Consider the following 23,913-nt stretch of genomic DNA (forward strand, 5'->3'; position numbering starts at 1 on the left):
CAAATATAAAGAGTTTAATAGGAATTCTCTAAGAGCCTGTTTATAACAGTGTTGGAAAATAAAACTTTTACAAAAAAAAAAAAAAAAAAAAAAAGCTTTATTCAAAAGTATGTTTTGGCATTTTAGAGAAAAAAAGTCAAATAAATTTATTTTATTTTTTTTAGTTTTTTTCAAACAGACCAGTTTTGTACCTTGTATAGTTTTTGTATGTATTAAAAATACTTTTTAAGCTTCTTAACACAATTCCAGATAATCTTTAAGTGAGACTGGCTTCACAAGTGAACTTAGAGAGCTCCGATAATAACTTGACCAATTATTTTAAAACAATAGAATATAATAGCAAAATTTCCAAATTAGATGGTAAATTTTGCTTTTGGTTAGAACCAGAAAGGACCAAAGTACTTCCCTTTTCGAGATCTTTCATGAGCTGTCATGGCTACAAGGAGACTGATCAGACCAACACATAGTTCTATGCTTGTGTTATTTAAATGCAAAGGATTATCCCTTGAACTTATGCTTTATACTTGCCTAGGTGTTCCAAATGGGTGATTCATGATTGTGATTGTGATTGTTCATGACACTTGAAGGTCTAAATTAATGTTACTTTTGCTGGGAGGGCAAGAATAAATGTCTAGAATTGCGTTATTGTTGGGATCAGGATTTCTTGTAATCTTTTTGTCCAAAATTGTAGAAAATTTTGTGTATTTGTGTTATCATCTTACGTCAAACACGTGATTTAAGACTATACGTGTAAATAAGTCTTTGGGCACTCCTTTTTTTGCAAATTAGTTTAAAATTAGAGTTAAGCCATGGAGGGACAACTTAAGGGATAGAGCGGACCGCATGCTCGCAATGAACGTCGAATTCAAAAGTGTGGTGGTATATAACAATTCTAAGTGACCCATATAACTTAAGTGTCGTGATGAGGTTGTATTAAAGCATTAAACTATGGCTTATTGGAATTTGAAAGAGCGCCTACATTTTTCACCGCCTAGGCCTCTCTAGTATAATTTTTGGCGGGCAAGTGCTACTATAGTTACGTTCAAATAGAATAACTACAGTTAGGGCTAGCAAAACGTGTTGGCATGTCGGTTTCGTATCAACCCGTTTATGACACGATTATGTCAAACCTGAATATGATACATTTTTTTAACGGGTAACATAACACGACACGACCTATGAACACGTTTAATTTAAATGTTAATAGGTTTCAACCCGACACAACTCGATCCGTGAACACGTTTAAAGTCATTTTAATTTTTATAGCCTAACCAAAATGGTAAAATCCCAGCAATCTTACAAATTTAAAATTAAAATCTATACGAGTCAAACGTGTCAATCTGCGAACCCGTGGGTTGACACGACCCAACATGTTTATTAAATGTGTCATAAATGGGTGACCCGTTTACGACCCGAAATTGTTTTAACCTGAACCGTAACCCTTAAATTATGTGTCGTATTCGTATCGGATTCGCGTGTCTCGGGTTAAATTGTCAGCCCTAACTACAGTTGATTTTTCTATCCTGTCTTTTTAATTAGTTGAAAAAAAAAAACAAACAAACAAACAAAACAAAACAAAAAAACTAAGCAAAATGGCAAATAATTTCACTTTCAATTAATCAAGATTCTTCTCAGTATGTGACATAAAAGGAAGATTCAATGCGCAAGAGATTTGTTCAGCTCTCTACTGCAAGATAAATTGGTGCCCCAGCATTGCTGGCCCTTTCAGGGTTAGGAATAAGGCTCTTAAATTCTTCTTCCTCCAATCCCAAATGGACCTTCTAATTACTACGCAGGGCATCACAACTTCAGTCCAATATGACTTAGCTTGTTCACTTAGCCTTACAAGAGGCGCATATATTGTATATAAAGACAATTAAGTGCAAAATTGAGGCTCAATTTATCTTGGCCCGTAAAACATTTTATATATTTTTCTATTTTCTGTGGGATAAAAAAAAGCTTATTTAGTTTTAGAAAATGGTTCGTTTCATTATGGCTCTGGTATTTTTTTTTTAAAAAATTAAAAAAGACAAGGGGAAAAGCAGGCAACTAAAATGAATATTTGAGCGTGACCATAATAACACTTGTCTATTGGAGACCAATGACATGAGAAGCCTAAATTGTGGGAACTACATGCGCTCTTTCAAATTGGATTGAGCTAACCCTATAAAAACATTAAGGGAAAACTTCACTTTAGACTCCTGAATTTCCACACGATTTGAGAACCTCCGAACTTTAAAATCTCTCAATTTGGACTTCTGAACTTTCAATTGCAATCAATTTGAACCCCTCCGTCAAATTTAAAAGTGAAACAATAACGTTTATACCCCTGACTTTTTAAAAAAATTTCAAATTTACCCTTACTTCCAAATTATATATATATATAATATATATATCTGGCTGTGACCCACGGCTGGGTCTCGGCCAGAGACCTACTATGGGTCTGGCTTGACCCACGTTTTTTTTTTTTTTAAGGGAAAATCAGAGGTATTTTAATTTTTTTAGGTATTGCCGTTAAAAGTTAATGGCTAAATTTGATGGATGAGATTCAAGTTAATTGCAATTGAAAGTTTAAGGGTTCAAATTGAAAGGTTTTAAAATTCGAGAGGGTAAATTTATCAAATTGCGTAAAAGTTCAGGACTTTAAAGTAAAATTTTTCCGAACATTAATGAGACTTAAATGTAATTTACGCGGATAAGAACTTATGCCTTGATGATTACTGAACCGCATAAAGGCTCTATGATTATTGATGCTGCTATGTTGCTTTTGGAAGCATACTATTCAATTTCCCATAGTGGAAGAACAATGATAGAGTGGATTTTAATATCGTTGACTCAAGGTGGACCACACGAACAACTAGAGACGACTAGATTCACCACCCTAAAAAATATTTGTATTAATTGCAAGACCAAGTGGTGCATGTCCAATGGGTATTAGGATGCCCTCAATTTTATTTGAACCGAAGAATATTTAGTTAGTTATAGTGTAAAAATATTTTTGTCCCATCAAAAAGTGAAAAGACAAAAATATGGGAGAAAAAATTCACTTTACCTCCTTGAAGTTTCATGAGTTTTTTAATTTGAACTTTAAAGTTTAAAAATTGGCAATGTATCCTCCAATGTTTCAAAAATTTTCACTTTAAACATTCAATTACTAATTTTCGTTAAATTGGACGGAAATTTTTTAGAAAAAGCCTGAGGGTAATTATGTAATTTTAAAAATTTCCGTCCAATTTGACAGAAATTACTAACGGAATGTTTAAATTGAATTTTTTTAAAACATTAGGGAGTACATTGCCAAATTTTTAAACTTTGGGGTTCAAATTGAAAAATTCCTGAAACTTCAGGGGGTGAAGTGAATTTTTCCCTAAAAATTGGTCTATTTGTATTTCAATTATAAAGTTATTTATTTTAAAGCCAGTATTGCATTAGTTATTTGGGTTTATTTACGAGTCTAGGTCGTTGTAATGTTCCTATTTAAATGATGATATTTTAATAAAAAAATTTAATAACAACCCTTCTGTTGTGTTTGCAAAATCATTAACGTAACACATTTTTATTATTTTTTTTTATTTATTTTTTTTTTATAAAAAAAATTAAAACATTAACAAACAACCCAAAATATAAAATTCTCACAAAATTCTAAATTTTTAATTTTTTTTAACATTTTTGTGACGTTAATAATACTTTTTTTTTAAAAAAAAATAAAAAATAAAAAATAGAAAATATCCTCTGAGAATCCAACAAACGAAATTTGTCATTGTTAATGGCACACGCTATAATCTATATCACCATGAGTTGGATTGTGGACGTAAACAACTCTGATTGAGTACTTCTTTCGCATTTTTTGTGGATGTCAAGTGTTCAACGCCAAAAAAAGGAAGCAACCCTAGTTGTAGGACTACCTGATTACTATCTAGAAAACGAAACGCCAAAGGCTCATTTAAGGAAGAGAATAAAGCAGACGAGATAGGTACTTGAGAGGTTTACAGGTAATTAAGTAGGTAAACTCTATTCAAAGCCTCTCGCAATTGCAGTCGAGCGGGAAATTGCAGCCAATCCCGATTCTTGTTTAGCTAGTTGTTTTAAATTGTATTGTCTTGCACAATTGTATATAAATGATAAATTATTACTTGTTTTAAAAGTTTAAATTAATAAGAAGTGATAAATTTAATTATTCAAATTAATATTCTAACACTTTCCTTGTTACGACCATTCTTGTAACATTCTCTCGTATATGAGCTCAAACTCTTCTTTGCGGAATATTTAACGCAACTAGTGTAAACTAGGGAGTTATCGTTTGAACTCAATACATTTACTTTGATACATTGTTAAATCACTTTGATAGAGAAATGATAGATTTAATCATTTAATTAATATTTCAATAGTAAAGCTAAGAGTCCATTTGGTTTTGCAGAACGTTTAGTAAATTCACAATTTAGCCTTTAATATATATATATTTATTTATTTTTTTTAAAATACACCTAATTTCTTGCGATTTGAAAACTGGACAGAAACTTAAGAAACCAAAATATAGGCTTGCAAGTTTAGGGCTCTTGTTCCCGATTCCGGCCCAGGCCCAGTCTTTATCTTTTAGGAATCAACACTCTCGGCCCAAAAGTACGTAGCCCAACCCAAACACCACAAAAACCCCACGTATATGGATGCAGAGGCATCTGAGGAGCGAGGTTTTCCAAAACCTTTTGCTTTCGCAGTCTCTCATTCCGCCAAACACACACAGATGGGAAGGAAGAAGACAGCGAAGGAGGGAGGCGAAACGAGACCCCAAACCGAGCACTCTCCTTCCACTGTGTTCGTCTCCAACTTGCCCTACTCTTTCACTAACTCTCAGGTACACTATTCCTATCTTACACTTTTTTTGGTTGCCGAGAAAGCAAAGGAAACATAAAGCTTATCAAAACTGAAGGAGACATGTCGAAGGAGCTGAATAAGAATAGTTTCGTTTATTCAGCCCTGTGCTGTGTGATTGAGTAAACTGTAAACCTCTGTATTTTTTTTTTCCCGTTTATTTTGTAATTCAGCTTGAAGAAACATTCAGCGATGTCGGACCGATCAGGCGGTGCTTCATGGTTACGCAGAAGGGTAAGCAAAAGTTTTTCCGATTGAATGTGCTTGGAATTTGAATAATTAGTAAGGGTTGTATATCATTCTGAAAGTCTAGATAGATTGCTGTAATAAACGCGCTAATTTTATTTTGCATTGGCATATGATTAATTTGCTTTTTATCATTTGAGTAAATAATATCAGACCGTTGAAAAAAAATGTATTTAGAGAATGCAGTAAGCTTGGATATGAGCTATAGTATTAACTTTGGCACCACCTATGGCAATGTTTCTGGTAGCTAGTGGTCTACCAACAAAAATTCGAAGCCAGAACAATACTAAACAAGTGCGAAGAGTCTTGGTAATTTATTGTTGTAGTTTTTTTTTTTTTTTTCATATAACTACTCAGAAAATGGAATGGAATGTTAGAGGTCATTTTCCCTATTTTTGTTTTCAAATTTGATTTTTCATCCCTTTTATGATCTATTTGCATTGGATTTAATAATGATTTTCACCATTCACTCTAAATATTCTAATTTTGTTTCTAAATATTTGCAGGGTCAACCGAGCACCGTGGTTTTGGTTTTGTTCAATTGTAAGTTAACTTAAAGGTTATCCCCTATTAAGTTTTAGTTTTTACCACTTTTTTCTCAGGTTGACGAGTTGGTGTTGCTAGATATCTTTAAAAATTCAATAATTAGGGATTAGTAAGTTGTATGGCATTCTCTTATTGTTTTGTTCTCTGCTGAAAAGCTGGTTATGGTAAGCCCATATCCAGAATCATTGTTTTTCTATGCAAGAGGATCATGCCTTGTCATGCGGAATATTATTATTTTTTTAAAATTATTTACAGTCTTCCTATCATTCTCATTATTTGTATTATAATTAAGCCTTGCTTCTTTTACCTTTAACACAAATTATGCATTCATTTGCAGTGCTGTCACAGAAGATGCAAACCGTGCTATCGAGCTGAAGAATGGTTCATCTGTTGGAGGTCGGAAAGTTGCAGTCAAGCATGCTATGCATCGAGCTTCCCTTGAGCAGCGACGTTCAAAGGCAAATCAAGGTTGATACAATCTCTTTTTGTATCATCTGCTTAACTCAAATTCATGCAAACCATTCACATTATCGCTAAACTTTTTCTCCTCTGTTTTTAATTCTTAATACAGTGGTTCATGCAGATGATAACGCCAAGTCTAAGAATGACGAGGACGGTAATGCTTCTGGGCCAGATAAGCATGCTTCGAACTTGGAGGAAGCAGGTTGCAAATTGTTATTTACCGATATTATATCCTTGCTTTAATTTCTCATCTAATTATAATTTAATGATCATATGCTATTTTCATCTATCAATAATTTGCTATATTATGTTCTTCTCCTTATTTCATTTTGATAATTCTAATTGAGGCTTTTGAACAAAAATGCAGAGAAACCCATGAGAGCCAGAAAAGCAGCTACACTTTCTAGTGCTCTGGCAGATAGTGCTTCTGGGGCACAAAAGCATGCTTCAAACTTGAAGGAAGCAGGTGCAAATCGTTATTTACCGATATTATATCCTTGCTTTAATTTCTCATCTAATTATAGTTTAACGATCATATGCTATTTTCATCTATCAATAATTTGCTATATTATGTTCTTCTCCTTTTTTCATTTTGATAATTCTATTTGAGGCTTTTGAACAAAAATGCAGAGAAACCCACGAGAGCCAGAAAAGCAGCTACACTTTCTAGTGCTCTGGCAGATAGTGCTTCTGGGGCACAAAAGCATGCGTCAAACTTGAAGGAAGCAGGTTGCAAATTGTTATTTACCGATATTATATCCTTGCTTTAATTTCTCATTTAATTTTAATTTAATATTGTTATATAATTTAATAATCATATACTATTTTCATCTATCAATAATTTGCTATATTATTTTCTTCTCCTTATTTCATTTTGATAATTCTAATTGAGGCTTTTGAACAAAAATGCAGAGAAACCCACGAGAGCCAGAAAAGCAGCTACACTTTCTGGTGCTCTGGCAGATAGTGCTTCTGGGGCACAAAAGCATGCTTCAAACTTGAAGGAAGCAGGTTGCAAATTGTTATTTACTGATATTATATCCTTGCTTTAATTTTTCATCGAATTTTAATTTAATATTGTTATTTAACTTATTTTCATCTATCAATAATTTGCTATACTATGTTCTTCAGAGAAGCCTGTGAGAGCCAGAAAAGCAGCTACACTTGCTAGTGCTCTGGCTGATAAAGGGGCTTGTTCAGAAAAGCAGAGGTACTTGATCTTCTTCCGTATCTTTGCCTAGTTTTTCCTGTATCTTGTTCAAAAAACTTTGCCATGATAAACTATTTTGATGTGTTATGAAGGGTTGCTAGGAGTGTCATATTTGGTGGTCTTCTTAATGCTGATATGGCTGAAGATGTTCACAGAAGAGCCAAGGAGATTGGCACTGTTTGTTCTGTAACTTATCCTCTTCCAATAGAAGAGCTTAAACAACATGGTATGGGTAATTCTTTCCTATTTGCACTGGGGGGGAGGATCAGGTCTACTTGTTCAGTTGGATACTCAGTTCTTTGTCAGAGATCCACTTCACATTCCCTTCAATTTACTGCGTACACATATACATCTCATCTAGGATGTGCTATATAGAAGGCATTCTAATATATAGGCTCTGCAATCCCGTAATGCTTACAAAGCAGCAACACAGAACTTATGAGAGGCTAGATGCTATTCCTAAGTGAAAGTAACTTTCACGGCCTTGCTATTAGTTGGAAGTATAGTACATAAGAGGTTTAATTTTAATTCTGCAACTGAATCAAAGTGCAGCAATTTTTCTGCTTATGAAAAAAAGAGAGAAAAAGAAAGTGCAACTGAATCAAAATGCAGAATTAAAATCATTGGGACTACAAAAGTCCTTTTTACTTCCTGTATGTAGAGGTGTTTCTTCACCTAGTGAAAGAACATGAAAGTAAATTTTCTGGCTTTGACGACTTTCAATGACAACAAAGTGTTATTGCACTTCCATTTATAGTATTCACTGATCTATGTGCACCACTGGCACATATATATTTTTTTTCCATTTTGTTGTATTTGTGGACATGGTTCTTGTCACTGGCTCTGATGATCACCTATCTTCATATGTCCAAAATGTATTCAGTTGCTTTATTTCATCTTTTCTGATAGTTTCAATTTTTGACATGCATGGTTGATTACAAACGCCTTATTTGAAAGGCCGAACAAATTATTTTACAGCTGAATGTTTCCAAACAAACAGGCATATTGTAATTGAGCATTGAATTTTCAGTTTGGGATGTTGAATTAGTTAAAACTTGTGACATTTCTTCAGGTCTTGTGCAAGACGGATGTAAAATGGATGCTTCAGCTGTCCTTTTTACTAGTGTTAAATCAGCGCACGCTTCTGTTACAATGTTGCATCAGAAAGAGATAAAAGGGGGAATTGTTTGGGCACGTCAGCTGGGTGGTGAGGTAAAGCATATGTGGGACAGCTTAATACAGTTTCAATGTTGCTTAAATGATCCAAATGAAATGTTTCTCATTCAGATAACTGATCTAAGTAATTCCATCGGTTTTTATTTTCGGCCTTGATGTTATTATAATTAGCAGCCTCTATTCTCGGCCATGGTTCAAATAGATGCTAATAAGATGAGTCTCTATTCCATCGGTAAATAGTTGAAGTATATGTTGGAGAGAGATAGGGACAAGAATGTAGATGTTATTAGAACTTAATTTGTATTCTTGTTATTAGAACTTATTAGAACTTAATCTTCTTGTTGAAAGTACCTAATTTGTATTCTTGTATGCCTGTGTATACATATATATGGTACATGTGTGATTTATTTTTTTTCGCTTTGAATACATGCCTAGTATTGCCAGGTTATGACAGCAGGTTGATGCTTTTCATATTTCTTCTCCTGTTTGTATTTGTTCGTAAAACAATTTATTTCAGTACTTCCCACCCTTTTGTTTAGATTTCATTTTTTTAGGTTTGTGAATTCACTGTTTTAGCGACTATGATGCTTTGCAACCATGTGTATGTTGGGAAAGCATCTAAGCAACTAGGAGATTTGTGCCTTCAGTTGCATTTTGATTTCTATGATATGTATGTCATCTGTCTGGTTTGGGTTCTTGTGGCCAACGTTTTTTCATCAACATAAAAACATGAGCTACGTGGTGGGTGAGGGCTTGTTGGTATAATTCTCTTACAAGACATGATATCTGGGGATTGATGTTTCCCTTTGTTGGTTAATCTGTCATGATGTCGTTGTTGTTATCATTCTTGTTAGTTTTACTTTGTTTTTTGGAGTATCCAATTATCTATTGCAGAGGAATTCTGATATCTTGTGAGTTTATTGGGCAGGGTTCCAAGACTCAGAAATGGAAACTTATTGTTAGGAATCTTCCTTTCAAGGTTTAATCTAACAGAATTGTCAATATCACACTATTTTCCTGTTGTGAGGACGTCCACTTCTAACTCAATTCTTTATACATCAATGTAGGCCAAAGTGGATCAGATAAAAGATACGTTCTCATCAGCAGGGTTTATCTGGGATGTATTTATTCCATGTAACCCTGATACGGGGTATATACCTTCATTATCTGAAGTTTCTTTATTTGTTGACGAAATATCATTCTTTTCTCATCATAAGACTTTTTTCCTTTTTGCAGATTGTCTAAAGGTTTTGCATTTCTCAAATTCACAAGCAAACAGGATGCTGAAAGAGTACGTGTTTTATTCATAGAGTGGTGAAGCCTTGGGGGTATTGGAATTATATATTTTACTGTATTTTATTCTTCTTTTCCAGGCTATTCAAAAGTTCAATGGGCAAAAGTTTGGGAAAAGACCCATAGCTGTTGATTGGGCTGTTCCGAAGAAAGTATACAACAGTGGTGCTAATGCCATTCTTACTTCAGAAGATGGTAATTAAAATTCTGCTCTTTTTAAGGACACTCATTAGCCTTTTGTCACCTTCAGTTCCTTCTCTGTATTAAAAATACTCAAATGCTTATATATTTATTTATGGATGGATATCTGAATGTTTAAAGAGTAATTAATATTTTTTTTTCTCAATTAGAGAATCAAGAGGATAGTTTTGTTGGGTGGGCTAATGAGCTATAGCTTGGCATTTGGTAGGATTCAATGTGACATTAGTAGAAAGTTGGTGGTCCTAGGTAGATGAGGTTGGAAGCAATTATGTAGGCACGCTTAAAAGTTTTGCTGTTATGATGTTTGTATGTGCACCATAAAAGAATAGTGAGTGGGGAATCACTTTTGTACAAAATAGGTTTTTTGGTTTCTCTACGTTCTTGATGTAATGTTGATCTAGTATGGGAGATATACTGCTTTCTTCATACTATGGTTGTGCCTTTCTCCCTGCCGGAGCAAGCAAACTGTACTCTGTGATTACATCCTTTTTCGTTTGAACTGTTTATCCTTAATTTCTTCAGTAGTTAAATTAGGGACAATAACTCTACATCTTAATGAATCAAAAGCTGCCGACTTCACAGGACAACAAGATGGAAGAGACGAGGAAGGTGACAGTAGCAGTGAGGATTTAGAGGGTGATGTCGAGGACATTGGCAAAAGATCCCAGCATCCTGATGATATTGATAGTGCTTCAGACGACTTTAATACAACAGAGAAAGAAGAAATCCCTATTGAAGTCGATTTTAACGAGGAAGCAGACATTGCTAGAAAGGTTCTTAAAAACTTGATCATATCCTCTGCCAAAGGAACTCTTCCTTCTCCAGTTGATGATATGATGCTGCCCAAGAGAAATGAGGAGCTGAATTTTGATGAAACCATTGATATACCAAATAATTTATCTGATGAGTCTGCAAAAGTATCAGGTGGTACTGAGCTTGTAAACACCAACGAAAGCAAGGCATCAGATCCAAAACAGACCGAAGGAGAAGAGGATCTGCAGGGAACAGTTTTTATAAGCAACCTTCCTTTTGATATTGATAATGAAGAAGTGAAACAACGATTTTCTGTATTTGGCGAAGTGCAATCCTTTATTCCAGTCCTTCATCGAATCACCAAGTATGCTGTTCTTTTAACTTGGGATACTTCTGTACTTATACCTCTGCAGTTTGTTTTAATCTTCTTGTGCTTGTGGCAGGCGCCCAAGAGGAACTGCTTTTCTAAAGTTCAAAACGGTAGATGCAGCTACTGCTGCAGTTACAGCTGCAAATGTTGCGTCTGGCTTGGGGATTTTACTAAAAGGTAGGCAATTGAAAGTTTTGAAGGCGTTGGATAAAAAAGCAGCTCATGATAAGGAATTGGAGAGGGCCACAAATGAGGTTCATGACTACCGCAACCTTTACCTGGCAAAGGTTGGTTCAGCTAATTTCCTCTTTCCTTCTTTATCAAAAAGTTTTAGGTTATGTTGGGTTTGCTCTTCTACAGTAGCATAATTGTGAGGATTTATCTCCGATATGACCGTCATTTTCTTCTCAAAATTTTTAATAGGAAGGTCTTATTCTTGAGGGAACTCCAGCTGCAGAGGGGGTTTCAGTTAGTGATATGTCGAAACGCCAAAGGTAAGTATTCCATAAATGAGATAATGTTGTTTTTTCTCCCTGATGAACTGGATCATTTAAGTTATGAATGCAAGATGAAGCCAATCTTCCCTACTTGTGGCTGTGCATGGTGTACAAGTATTTTCTTATCATATGAAAAAAAGAAAAAAAAAGTATTTTCTATTCATATATGATGCTTGGATATTACTGTTGTTGGTCATTTTGGCATGCATTTGCCTTCTAGTTCAGCTTCTTTTTAGAATTTGGAAAAAAAAAGAAGAAGAAATTGTCTGAGTTTTGTTTTTTGTGCTCCTCTCATTTTTTATGTTTATTTATTTACTTTTAAAATTTAAAATAAAAAGAAGAAGTGATTCTCTGGACACGACCCTTGAGAACTCCTAAGAAAGTGATATTAGTTTAAATTACTTTGTACCTTAACTGTAGTCTTGTATTTATGATGGTTCTCAACAAGACATTGATGAAGCTTCTCAAATTCAAACGCTGAGATATTGTGCTGTGTCCGCAAAATACTGCATTTCTTTTGAATAAATTTCAATGCCTTTTCTTTTGGGGCCACTGCAGGTTGGAGAGGACAAAGACGACTAAGCTTCAATCTCCAAATTTTCATATTTCGAGGACTAGACTGATTATATATAATTTACCAAAGTCGATGACTGAAAAAGGACTTAAAAAGCTTTGCATTGATGCAGTTACCTCGCGAGCAACCAAGCAAAAACCAGTGATTAAGCAGGTTGGCTACATCTATAACTATTTATGGTGTTTAGTATATGTACTTCTGTGTCTATATTTAAGAAATTCTTTCTTGTCTTTGATGTTGTACATGCAGATAAAGTTCATGAAGGATACAAAGAAAGGAAAGGTTGTTGCAAAGAACAACTCTCGAGGAGTTGCTTTTGTTGAGTTTACTGAGCATCAACATGCACTTGTGGCCCTGAGAGTGCTTAACAATAATCCAGGTAAGATTTTTGTTGATTAATTATTAGCTCATATTCTCCTATAATATTATGATTGGTGGAAAGTCCATTACACCAGAAATAATTCTTCCAATTTTAGTGTGACTGTCATTTGGAGGTTTCGTGCCTTACTTAAAAGTTGAATGCATTGGCTTGTTTTTAAGATGGTTCACTAAAATGTGTTAATTCCACATTATTCTAATTTAATTTAATTCATCAAAGGTAGCCCCAATCATGTTAATTCCACACTATTCTAATTTAATGTAATTCTTTGGCTACTTGTAGAAACTTTTGGTCCTGAATATCGCCCAATTGTGGAGTTTGCTGTTGATAATGTTCAGACATTGAAGCAACGGAAAGCTAAGCTACAGGGTCAGCAGCGTGCCACCCGTGATGATCAAACATATGTGCGGCGGCAGAGTGATGAAACTTCCACGCCAGGCGCACATCAGAACGAAAGGAATTCCCAAAAAAGGAAATCCAGAGGTGATGAAACTAACACACCAGATGCACATCCAAACAAAAGGAACTCCCAAAAAAGGAAATCCAGAGGTGATGATAGATCAGTGAAGGATTCAGTGTCCAATAAAGTGGAAGGCAGCATACCTGATGGAGCTGCCACTAAAGACCACAGAGCTACTAAGAAGCAAAAAAACAATCTGGCTAGTGGAAAGGCAAAAGAGTTTTCATCTAAAGAAAAACCAGAAGGCTCCCAATGGAAGTCAAAGAATTACCAAGATGGCAAGAATCCTGATAGTGGGAGATCACCAAAGGGCAACAAGGCAGCCAGTGTTGTGCAAACCTTAAAATCTTCCGCGGAAGCAGATGTACAACCAAGAAAGAGGAAGCTGCAAAATCAGAAGGAAGAGAGAGATTTGAAGAGAAGAATAAAGCCGAAGAAGAGTACAGGCCCTGATGGGAAAGGCGCAGTAGATAAACTTGACATGCTAATTGAGCAATATAGATCCAAGTTCTCAAGGCAGAGTTCTGAGAAAACTGATGGTGAAAAGCAAGGTTCTAGACAGCTTAGAAGATGGTTTCAATCATAACCGTCCATTTGCCAAGTTTTGTAGAATTTTGTGGTAAGTTATTCTATATACAAATTGATGTAATTGTGCAATTGCTATAGATTTGTATATTTATTTAAATTTTGACAACCGTGGGTTATTGGGGTACATCCCGTTAAGTAGAAGAAACATTTGGAACACAAGTAAATCTTTTTAAAGAGTAGTTGATGACAAAAGTTGTGCACATGGCATATTTTGTGTCGTGGACTCCAATGCATCATATGATTTTCACAATGATGACCTATGACCCACGACACTACAGTTTTTTTGGCCCTATTGGTCTGAGTTCTGTTTGAATTACTACAATTTTTACTAGAAGTCTCTTACAAACTAACGTGGCAGGCTGTTCCTACACGGACGCCAATTACCTCATTTGGCTTTTCATAGAGATTTGTAGAATCCCAAATATTTTATCTATCCTCGTGTGTGTTTTTTGACGCGGAGTCATAAGATGGTGTAATGCAATAATGCATGATAAATGTCATTTTCGTTTTAGCTGTTGTGGTATGATGACAAACAGCTTGTATATGAAAAGAGGACAAAAGGGGGGTATCTTATGTTACTTTTTGTCACCTTATCCTCCCTACCACTTCCCACTATGATTCCCATTCAATCCAGATCAAGTAATCACTCTCAATCTCTTTCGTTAACGTTTCTCATTATGAAATTCTTCCAATTGTTTCCCACAGGAAATTTAACATTTCAAGATTGGCATTTTGCCATCTTGCTCCACTCATCGACTTGATGTTTGATCGACTCTTTTCCTTCTGGGTATCTTATGCTCTACTCATAACGCAGAGTGTAGAATACAATAAGAAAAGGACAGACGTTACTTCTAATCTGGATTGGAATAATTTTCTTAATTCAGTTTATTAAACTGACATTTGTCCTTATAACATGTAATTTTTAAGTACTTTCTTAATAAAGTGTAATTTAAAGATAGATATTAGTTTAATGGATTAGGATGAAAGAATTTTTTCGGAGCCAATTTAGAAAAAGTTGGTTGCGACGGCAATTTATGACAATTTCTCGGATTAAAACTTTCAATTTTACAAGTTAATCTCTCAATTTGACGGGAAAATGTGCTTTAATTGACAAATTAACAGCTTGGAGAAAGAGAAAATTGTATGTATGATTAAAAAAAAGGTCTTAGAAGTTGAACAAGAACAAGTTGCCTAAATGCAATCATAAGTTCTCGTGAATTATGATGCCACCATAATTTGACACGTGTAATTCTCATGCATACAAATCATGGAGGAAAAAGAAAGATGAAAAAAAAAGTCAAGAAGCTTGTGCCTCTCTCTCTACTCACATCACGTGGCTTGTCACTGAGGGTGTCATACAAGAGTGGGTGTTTTCAAAAAGGAACTCGCTCTTTTTGGGAAAAAAAGAAAAAGAAAAAAAAGAAAAGCAGAGTGGGGCATCCAATGTTCCATCATTTTCCTAGAATCATCATCTTGACTCCTTTATTAGAGATGATCTGCCTCTCACTAACAACACATCAAAAGATTTTTTTTTGGTAAGTAATTAATATTATTTCCAAAGAATTCGATGGGTGCATATAATTTTAAGTAAAATAGAGAATATTTATTGTATATTTCAGAGTTTGTTTTGTTGCATCTAATGACCGACCACATGTATACATGGTCCTACGACTCCTACGTCTTTATAATCATCTTCATTTCACCTATTCCTATACAGATACAAAATATATATTCAAAAGGCAAGGGATATATGAACCATAGACTTCTTTTTGCTCTCAAATGTTATTATTATGTTCATTTTTTATTTATTATGAATTTCATTTTTAGTTTTTACTATTTAATCCGACATTATCAGGTTATCGGGGGGACACACAAAATTAGAGTATTTTTGAGATAAATACCTAAATTAACACACCGAAACAAATCACACTTTTATTTTATTTTATTTTATTTATTTATTTTTCAGTTTTAACGATCCATGTTTATCGAAAAGGTAATAGATTCTTTTCTTAGCTTTCCGTCGGAAGGATCTATTGCATCTTTTCGATAAACTTAGGTCGTTAAAACTGAAAAGAAAAAGATATTTAAGGTATGACCTATTTTGCAGCGTTGACTCAAAGATTTATCCCAAAAATACACTAAAATTAGATTTGGTTAGAGTCACTTTTTATTTTATTTTATTTTACTTGTTTTTTCTGAGCCATTATATATCAAAGACAAAAATCATAGCCATGAGGAAGCCACCAACAAAATCGGAGGCTCAGCCATAAAGCAGGGCCACGCGAAACAGTTGGGTCACACACATTTACCTTCCTCTACATTGTCACCCTGCATATGTAGTGTAGCATTCTAGCATATGCAGGTGTATGTATGTATGTATGTGGAGTAACGATATAGTTCAAGACAAACAGACTGGTGACCACATTTCATCTTGTTCTCTCTTCTCTCTCTCTCTCACTGGACGCCACCTTTTTGAGTTGTTGTCACAGTGAGCAGAAAGCGGCAAAAATGGTTAATCAGAGAAATTGATTCTTGTTTTGCTGCAGAGTGGTGGCCACATAGCTACCAATTCCTCAATTCCCACATCTCGCATTGCTTCATTTCTCAGTCTTTCTCTGTGTGTGTGGAGAGAAAATGGAAGCCAACTCAGCTTCCAAGTGGTTTTTGCTCTGTATAGTTTTGTTTCTCGGTCTGCAGCTGACAAAGTGCGCTGTCACCTACGATAGGAAGGCAATTATCATTAATGGGCAGAGGAGAATTCTCTTTTCTGGCTCAATACACTACCCCAGGAGCCCCCACAATGTATATATATATTTTTTTTTACCCACATTTATCTAAGAAAATGTGAAACTTCTGGCACTTTGTTATTTTTAATGAACAATGTGGATGTAATGCAGATGTGGGAAAGTCTAGTACAGAAAGCCAAAGATGGTGGTTTGGATGCTATAGATACCTATGTGTTTTGGAATGGTCATGAACCTTCTCCTGGCAATGTACTTTGAGTTTTACTCATTCTCTTCGCTTTCTGTAATTTTTCTTACACTTCCTGTTATTATATATTAACTGATGAGTTATGATTTTTTTTTTTTTTTTTTTTTTGTAATTTTTGGGGTTTAGTATAATTTTCAGGGGAGGTTTGACTTGGTTCGGTTTATCAAGACGGTCCACGAAGCTGGCCTATACGTCCATCTTCGCATTGGGCCTTATGTTTGTGCAGAGTGGAATTTTGGGTAACAAAATCTTCTTTTCTGGTGATATTGATGGGTTTATGTTCTTCAAATTCGGTTCTTTTATCACTTTTTGATTTCTTTTTTCTCTTTATCTCAGGGGGTTTCCTGTTTGGTTGAAATATGTTCCAGGCATTAGCTTTAGAACAGATAATGAACCTTTCAAGGTCTCTGTCTCTGTCTCTGTCTCTGTCTTTGTCTCTGTGTGTGTGTGTGGATGCAAGTAAAATGAAAGCAAAAGGATGATTGATGGAAACTGCATATATATGTGAAAGTCTTTTCAGAATATGTTGGCCTCTATAACTTATCAACTATTATGTAATCTTGGTTATGAGTATCTTACATTTCTTGGTATTGCAGTTGGCAATGCAAAAATTTACCCAGAAAATTGTTCAAATGATGAAGGATGAAAATCTGTTTGCGTCTCAAGGTGGCCCCATTATCCTCTCTCAGGTATTGTATTTTGCACTTATAGTATATGGTATATAAGTCTTACATAATATTAAATTTTACTATGAGTTACAACATAAAATGAAGAAAATTCAAGTATCAGTTATATTAGGAAGCAATGGAAGTACAACATTTTGCAACTTCATTAGGTTCATTTTATTCATTTATTTATATATCTTTGCATTAATTTTCCGTGTGCAGATTGAGAATGAATATGGGCCTCAAGGAGAAGCATATGGACCTGCAGGTCATGCATACATGACTTGGGCTGCAAAGATGGCTGTTGGATTGGGCACTGGGGTCCCATGGGTTATGTGCAAGGAAGACGATGCCCCGGACCCTGTGGTAATGAAACTTAGTCTTCATGAACATGAAACACATCTTACTCCATCAATCTTTTTATAAATTAGAAATTATACCATATAGCCTCTTTTTTTTTTTTTTTTGATAATTAATGTGAATATTATTGAAAGAGCGCAGAAGGGCACAACCTTAATACAAAAATATATAGAAGAGAAACCCCTACAGAATATACAAAGAGCACATATTCAAGAACTCTTCTATAGTCGGGACAACAATACGGTGGTGAGCCAACATCCACAAGTGTAGCATAGATATCATATTCTTCCTCATCTCATCCATCGAACACTCTTTATCCTCAAAAGTTCTAGCATTCCTCTCCCGCCAAATACACCAGGTGATGCACAAAGGAACCATCCTCCAAATGACTTTAGAGATATCCCTACCCCCAACCCGATTCCAACAAGCAAGCAAGGCGAGGAAACTTTGCGGCATGACCCACTCAATACTGAACGAAGTAAAAACGTAGTTCCATAACCGAGTAGCCACTTCACAATGAATCAACAAATGATCTATGGACTCCCCATTCTTTTTACACATACAACACCATTGCACTATTACAATACCACTCTTTCGCAAATTGTCATGTGTTAGAATTTTGCCAAGAGCCGCAGTCCACCCAAAAAATTTCCATATAGCCTTTTCTGTCACTTTTTCGTTTTGTTGCATTTTATCTCGGGATAGCGGTCCGTGTTGCATTTGGGTTCAGGTCGTGTTAAGGTATTAGTCAGACCCCTCAATCTTAACCCACTAATTTTGTGTTGAGTTTGCGGATTGTGTCAAAAATTGTCGGCTGTAATTTTTGTAAATGTAATTCTCAAATATGACCACCATACATGACATGCTGTAGGAAACTGATGAAAATCTATTTGTGAGAAAAATGGGACAAGCTAGGCCTTTCTCTATTTTGCTTTTGTAGTGAAAGTTTCAAATCCATCTTTCTGTAAATCTTGCTGGCAGATAAACACATGCAATGGTTTTTATTGTGACTACTTCTCTCCGAACAAGCCTGACAAACCCACACTATGGACTGAGGCTTGGAGTGGCTGGTAACTTTCACATCCACCATCACTTTCAAAGCAATTCTCTAAGATACAGTAATTAATCTACTAGCCATCTGTCTCTTTTTTAAGGTATACAGAATTTAGTGGCCCAATTCACCAGCGACCAGTGGAAGATTTGGCATTTGCAGTAGCTCGTTTCATTCAGAAGGGAGGCTCCTTTGTAAATTATTACATGGTCAGTCACTATTCATATTTCCACTGCATTTAACATCTGTTGAAATTGGTTCAATATTTGTCACTAATTTCATGTTAAAAAATGGTAGGTGGTTTTTATTTTGGGGTCCTGAATACTTTGAATATCAAAGCTAATGGGAAACAACTTCCTTGCTGCTCTCTTGATTTCCTAGAGAACATTTATATCAACTTTGCATTCTATGAAGTTTAAGATTACAATGGCGATTGTCGAATTCTTAATGTTCTTACTTTACATGCTCGTTTATCTGCTAGCAAATGAAAATTATCTCTTGCAAGAAGTCTGCCAAAATTTATGCTTGCCATTATGCATTACACCTAACGAATATGGCAATGTAAATGTGGAAAATTAACCTGTTGTTCTTTTGGTTTTCTGCAGTATCATGGAGGAACAAACTTTGAAAGAACTGCCGGTGGCCCTTTCATTACTACCAGCTATGACTATGATGCTCCCATTGATGAATATGGTGAGAAATTTGAGCCCATATCCTCAATTCCTAAAGAAACCCAATTTATAAACTGTGAAGAGACATTTTTCTTCATTTTAATGTTTGATGTAATCAATTAATTAATTAGTTAGTTTGTGAGACTTAAGCTTGGTTTCATCATGCTAATGTGATAGGCTTGATAAGGCAGCCCAAGTATGGTCATCTGAATCAACTCCATAAGGCTATTAAGTTATGCGAACGAGCTTTGGTTAGCGCTGATCCTACTGTCACATCATTGGGAACTTATGAAAAGGTTTGCTGTGTTCTCTATACTAAGGGTGTCAACAATGACACCCTGCTTCAGTTTCTGTTAAAGTCACCTTAACATATTCTTTTGCTGATTCTGGTTCTATTATGGTTGCCAGATTGATTTTTTTCTTTTTTCTTTTTTTCTTTCCTTCTCCCAAAATCTGATTGACTCAGTATTAACATTATCCAGGCATACGTTTTCTCTTCCAAGTCAGGAGGCTGTGCAGCTTTTCTCTCAAATTACAATCCAAGGTCAACTGCAAGTGTGACTTTCAAGAACCAGAACTACCACCTGCCACCTTGGTCCATAAGCATCCTTCCTGATTGCAAAACGGCTGTCTTCAACACTGCTCAAGTAAGTGAATTGGCTATTGGTTTGTGCAAGATTTCACGTATGTTTTTTTCTGAACCCCGTGCGCGAGTATGTATATGTATTAGCCAAAATGAACTTTATGATATGTGATAACCACTATTATGATGAAACATGACTTGTTAACATAGATTTTCAATCAAACAAGTGTGGCCTGTTCAGATTTATTATGGGTAGAAACATATTCATCAGTCTTCTTAGTTCCATCCTATTAAAGTTTATAATGCATGCTGAGAGGCATAACTTTTTTGCCATTATAATTGCAGGTTGGAGATCAGACATCCCAAGTGCAAATGTTGCCCACTAAGACTGAGTTTCATTCATGGGATACATTTAGTGAAGACTTATTGGCAGCTGAAGATGATTCAACAATCACTGTCTCTGGTCTCTTGGAGCAGTTGAATATCACCAGAGATACAACCGATTATCTCTGGTATACTACCAGGTAAAATTGAATCCTTCTGATATTTCCTTTTCATTCTAATGATGTTGAATATCTATATGTAGTGACAAAAACTTTACACTAATAAATTATGTCTCCAGTGTTGATATTAGTTCATCAGAATCATTTCTGCGTCAAGGCCAACACCCAACTCTCAGTGTGAAGTCAACTGGTCATGCCATGCATGTCTTCATCAATGGGCATCTTTCAGGTACGGCATTGAATTTCTTGTTTCCTGAAAGTGAGCAAATACAACTGGACTGATAAACTCTTATTACATGTTATTATGTTAACAGTTATTAAAGATTTGTGTGTGACCTACTGATAGGATCGGTGTTCGGGACTCGGGAGATCGTGAGAGTTACTTATACAGGGGATGTTGATCTGAAAGCTGGAAGAAACATAATTTCACTACTCAGTATAGCTGTTGGATTGCCAGTTAATACTCCAACCCCCACTTCAATGATATTTATTAGTATCTGTATCAATGCAATTCTGTATTGAATATTTTCTTAGTCAGTTCAACTGATCTTTCTTTTTGGTGTGTTGTTGATGAAGAACATTGGTTCACACTATGAGACGAGAAGCACTGGAATCCTTGGACCAGTTGTCATACATGGGCTAGACGAGGGGACAAGGGACTTGTCCTGGCAGAAATGGTCATACAAGGTCTAAGAATTATGACTTGTGCATATTTTGATGACTTTTTATGAATTATTTGAAGAGTTTCTGCCTCACAGTTGCATCTTTTAAACAGGTTGGGCTTAAAGGAGAATCCATGAATTTAGATTCTCCAAACTCTATCTCCTCAGTTGATTGGGTGCAAGGGTCCCAAGTGGCAGAGAAACAACAGCCACTGACATGGCATAAGGTATGGGGGACAAGAAATGAGTCTTTCTGTAACGATCCAAGAAAAAACGCTAGCTACATTTGTACTATCACTCCAAAAGAACTAGTCAATTTGGAGCTTCCTTAGAATTCATTATAAAACCCAGTTTTACTTAATAATTAAGCAATGTGGGACTTAGCACCCATGACTATTTTTATAAACCACCCACTCACTCTATGTGGGCTTTTTCTCATCTTCCCAATATGGGACCGGAGTGTTACACTTTCGCGCGATAGTTTTTGTTTCTTCTTTATACTGTTTGATGGGGTTGGAATTCGCGATAGTTTTTGTTTCCTCTTTATACTGTTTGATGGGGTTGGAATTCATTCAAAACCTCTCAGAAGTAGTTGTTAACATTTCATTTGAACTTGCAGACTCAGTTTGATGCACCAGAAGGAGAAGAGCCATTGGCTTTGGAAATGACAGGTTTGGGGAAGGGTCAAGTGTGGATCAATGGAGAGAGCATTGGAAGATATTGGAATGTCTATGCTATAGGTAATTGCAGTGAATGCAGTTATTCTGATACATTCCGGCCTAAAAAGTGCCAATTTGGTTGTGGCCAGCCAACTCAAAAATGGTATGGATTTTCTCCAATGTCTCATCTATTGTTAGAACATAAATTAAATGATTCAATTCATCCATTTCTATCGGTTTAAGCTTTTGAAGCAATTGATGATTTAACATCCATGAACTTAGAAAGCTTGAGATAAAATGATGGTATGCTGCTAGCTCAATTCCATCTAATATTACATGTTTTCAGGTACCATGTTCCTCGGTCATGGTTGAAGCCAACCAATAATCTATTGGTAGTTTTTGAGGAACTTGGTGGGGATCCATCTAAAATTAAACTTGTGAAGAGATCAGTTACAAGTACCAGCCTGCATTAGAAGCATTTGAAGTAGCAGAAATGGAATTAAATAGATAAGAGTATTGGAATTCTGAGTTCTTGTTAGATTTGTGGAATAACACATTCATATATTGCAAATGTAAAGCAAGGTGTAGGCAAGGTTTCTGAAAGTGAAGAATAAACAGCACAAAATAATTGGAAGTAAATAAAGAAGCTTCTCAATCACAATGCCTAAAGCACCTAAGCAGTTGACCCTTCATGATGCTGTGAAAGTCTTCTTCCCTCATGATCAAAAAGGAATTCCATAACAGTAGCTCACTGCACTTTTCAAAACCCCACTGATGAGGTATCTTTACAAGTGTACCAAATTCTAATGTGGGTTGTCCTTTTCTGTGGTGCTAATGGACATCAATGGGGTCCTCATTGCTTTTCAAGTAAGCATTAGATAGAGGGTAAGGTCAGAATTCAAGGACCAAGGAAGCAATGACTTTTATGCATGCTTGCACAGAGAAGCAACAACCTAAATTAAGAATAATCCAAATCATCCAGAAAGAGATTAACATGTTTATATATTAATCTTAAAATAAGCAAAATCCAGGTAAACATATTTTCATTAAAAAATAAAGATAATATTTTAAGAATCAGCTGCAGCCTGCAGCTCATTTTTCTTTTCACCAATAAGCAATAATCATTTCTGTTATGAAAATTGGTATTGCCTTTTACACTGCCCATCTGATTGCAACATAAACACTTGAACACAGTTTTGGGTACCTACCAAACCAATTATAAAAAAGACAAGGTTCGGATGATCTTATCACTAATAATAATATAATATCCATAACAATAGATACAAGCAATACCTTTAACAAAAAGATAACATAAATTAACAAACAAAAAAAGCTATAGAATTACATTGTTAAACAAAAATGGATGGGTGTTGTTAGGTCTTTTAAGTCCTTTACAAACTGATGTGACAGTTCATGTGACACTTATCACATCAGTCACTAAAATATGAACGGCCACCTAACAGTTTAGATAAATGCTAAACATTCCAAATTTTTGTTCCAAAAGTTGATTCCCAAATGATGTGTCACCATCTCATGAGTTGGTGACACACTTCTCAAAATAATAAATCTCATGAGATGGTGACACATCATTTGGAATTAGAATCCTCTCTATTTTCAAATGATCTGGATAATATCCCGTTAGTTATAGTGGAGGGGTATTTTTGTCTCCCTCAAAAAGTGAAAAGACAAAAATACTCTTCCATTATAACTAACTGAATATTATCCAATTCATTTGAAATTGAAAGAATCTCGTTCCCATCACTTACAAAGAAAATTTGGGATGTCTAGTAATTCTTGGCCACTAAAATATAGACCAACTTTCCATAAAATATAGATTATCACCTAACTTATATAAAAGAATTGCAATTAAAGCTATACCATCCAAGCATTGACCAAAATGGATAGAGTCTACCTAGATTGGGGAATAGCATTAACTTTTAAAATAGAACCACTAAATTTTTAGGCCCAACTCTTGAGTCAAGATTTTAAAAGTCAACATATGAACCCCACCCCACTGGATACGCTGACATAAGCTCACGGGAAGCCCGGCGTACATAAATTATTCTCTTCCCTGCCCTTTACTAGAAGGGAAATTATTCTCTGCACACGCCTCTAGTTATATTATACGATGCTCTCCCCACTCA

The 23,913-nt window shown here is 35.3% G+C and overlaps 2 protein-coding genes across 4 annotated transcripts; both read left to right on the forward strand.

The window, feature by feature from the left end:
- Positions 1 to 4,689: 4,689 nt before the first annotated feature.
- LOC132187785 (RNA-binding (RRM/RBD/RNP motifs) family protein) lies at positions 4,690 to 13,816 on the forward strand. 2 transcript variants are annotated; one of them, XM_059602223.2, is made up of 21 exons: positions 4,690 to 4,852; positions 5,043 to 5,103; positions 5,622 to 5,658; positions 5,999 to 6,129; positions 6,233 to 6,325; positions 6,491 to 6,589; positions 6,754 to 6,852; positions 7,036 to 7,134; positions 7,255 to 7,333; positions 7,426 to 7,559; positions 8,406 to 8,545; positions 9,438 to 9,488; positions 9,577 to 9,659; positions 9,746 to 9,800; positions 9,883 to 9,997; positions 10,586 to 11,120; positions 11,200 to 11,413; positions 11,550 to 11,620; positions 12,182 to 12,350; positions 12,447 to 12,576; positions 12,859 to 13,816. In XM_059602223.2, the coding sequence occupies exons 1-21, from the start codon at positions 4,742 to 4,744 to the stop codon at positions 13,620 to 13,622; spliced, it is 3,270 nt and encodes a 1,089-aa protein (XP_059458206.2). In that variant the 5' UTR covers positions 4,690 to 4,741; the 3' UTR covers positions 13,623 to 13,816. The 2 variants fall into 2 exon arrangements, with proteins under 2 accessions (XP_059458206.2, XP_059458214.2); XM_059602231.2 differs by having other exon boundaries at positions 6,245 to 6,325.
- A 2,128-nt stretch (positions 13,817 to 15,944) lies between these two features.
- On the forward strand, positions 15,945 to 22,447 carry LOC132167780 (beta-galactosidase 3). Of its 2 annotated transcripts, XM_059578805.2 has the most exons (18): positions 15,945 to 16,426; positions 16,522 to 16,617; positions 16,742 to 16,854; positions 16,952 to 17,018; positions 17,212 to 17,304; positions 17,503 to 17,646; positions 18,622 to 18,710; positions 18,795 to 18,900; positions 19,297 to 19,384; positions 19,540 to 19,658; positions 19,845 to 20,009; positions 20,291 to 20,469; positions 20,568 to 20,677; positions 20,795 to 20,904; positions 21,025 to 21,135; positions 21,224 to 21,337; positions 21,730 to 21,932; positions 22,116 to 22,447. In XM_059578805.2, exons 1-18 carry the CDS (start codon positions 16,259 to 16,261, stop codon positions 22,240 to 22,242), a joined length of 2,202 nt encoding a protein of 733 aa, XP_059434788.1. In that variant the 5' UTR covers positions 15,945 to 16,258; the 3' UTR covers positions 22,243 to 22,447. The 2 variants fall into 2 exon arrangements, with proteins under 2 accessions (XP_059434788.1, XP_059434789.1); XM_059578806.2 differs by lacking the exons at positions 18,622 to 18,710; positions 18,795 to 18,900.
- Positions 22,448 to 23,913: the final 1,466 nt, after the last annotated feature.

Source organism: Corylus avellana, chromosome 2 (assembly GCF_965113065.1).
Source record: "Corylus avellana chromosome 2, dhCorAvel1.hap1.2, whole genome shotgun sequence".
Taxonomy (NCBI): domain Eukaryota; kingdom Viridiplantae; phylum Streptophyta; class Magnoliopsida; order Fagales; family Betulaceae; genus Corylus; species Corylus avellana.

Excerpts from the sequence above, each read along its gene's own strand:
- LOC132187785 (XM_059602223.2), top strand. The coding sequence starts at position 4,742 with ATGGGAAGGAAGAAGACAGCGAAGGAGGGAGGCGAAACGAGACCCCAA. Across the intron at positions 6,130-6,232 it reads ACGTTCAAAGGCAAATCAAG|TGGTTCATGCAGATGATAAC; the intron begins GTTGATACAATC and ends TTCTTAATACAG. Across the intron at positions 7,560-8,405 it reads AGAAGAGCTTAAACAACATG|GTCTTGTGCAAGACGGATGT; the intron begins GTATGGGTAATT and ends ACATTTCTTCAG.
- LOC132167780 (XM_059578805.2), top strand. The coding sequence starts at position 16,259 with ATGGAAGCCAACTCAGCTTCCAAGTGGTTTTTGCTCTGTATAGTTTTG. Across the intron at positions 19,385-19,539 it reads TGCTCCCATTGATGAATATG|GCTTGATAAGGCAGCCCAAG; the intron begins GTGAGAAATTTG and ends CTAATGTGATAG. Across the intron at positions 21,933-22,115 it reads GGCCAGCCAACTCAAAAATG|GTACCATGTTCCTCGGTCAT; the intron begins GTATGGATTTTC and ends ACATGTTTTCAG.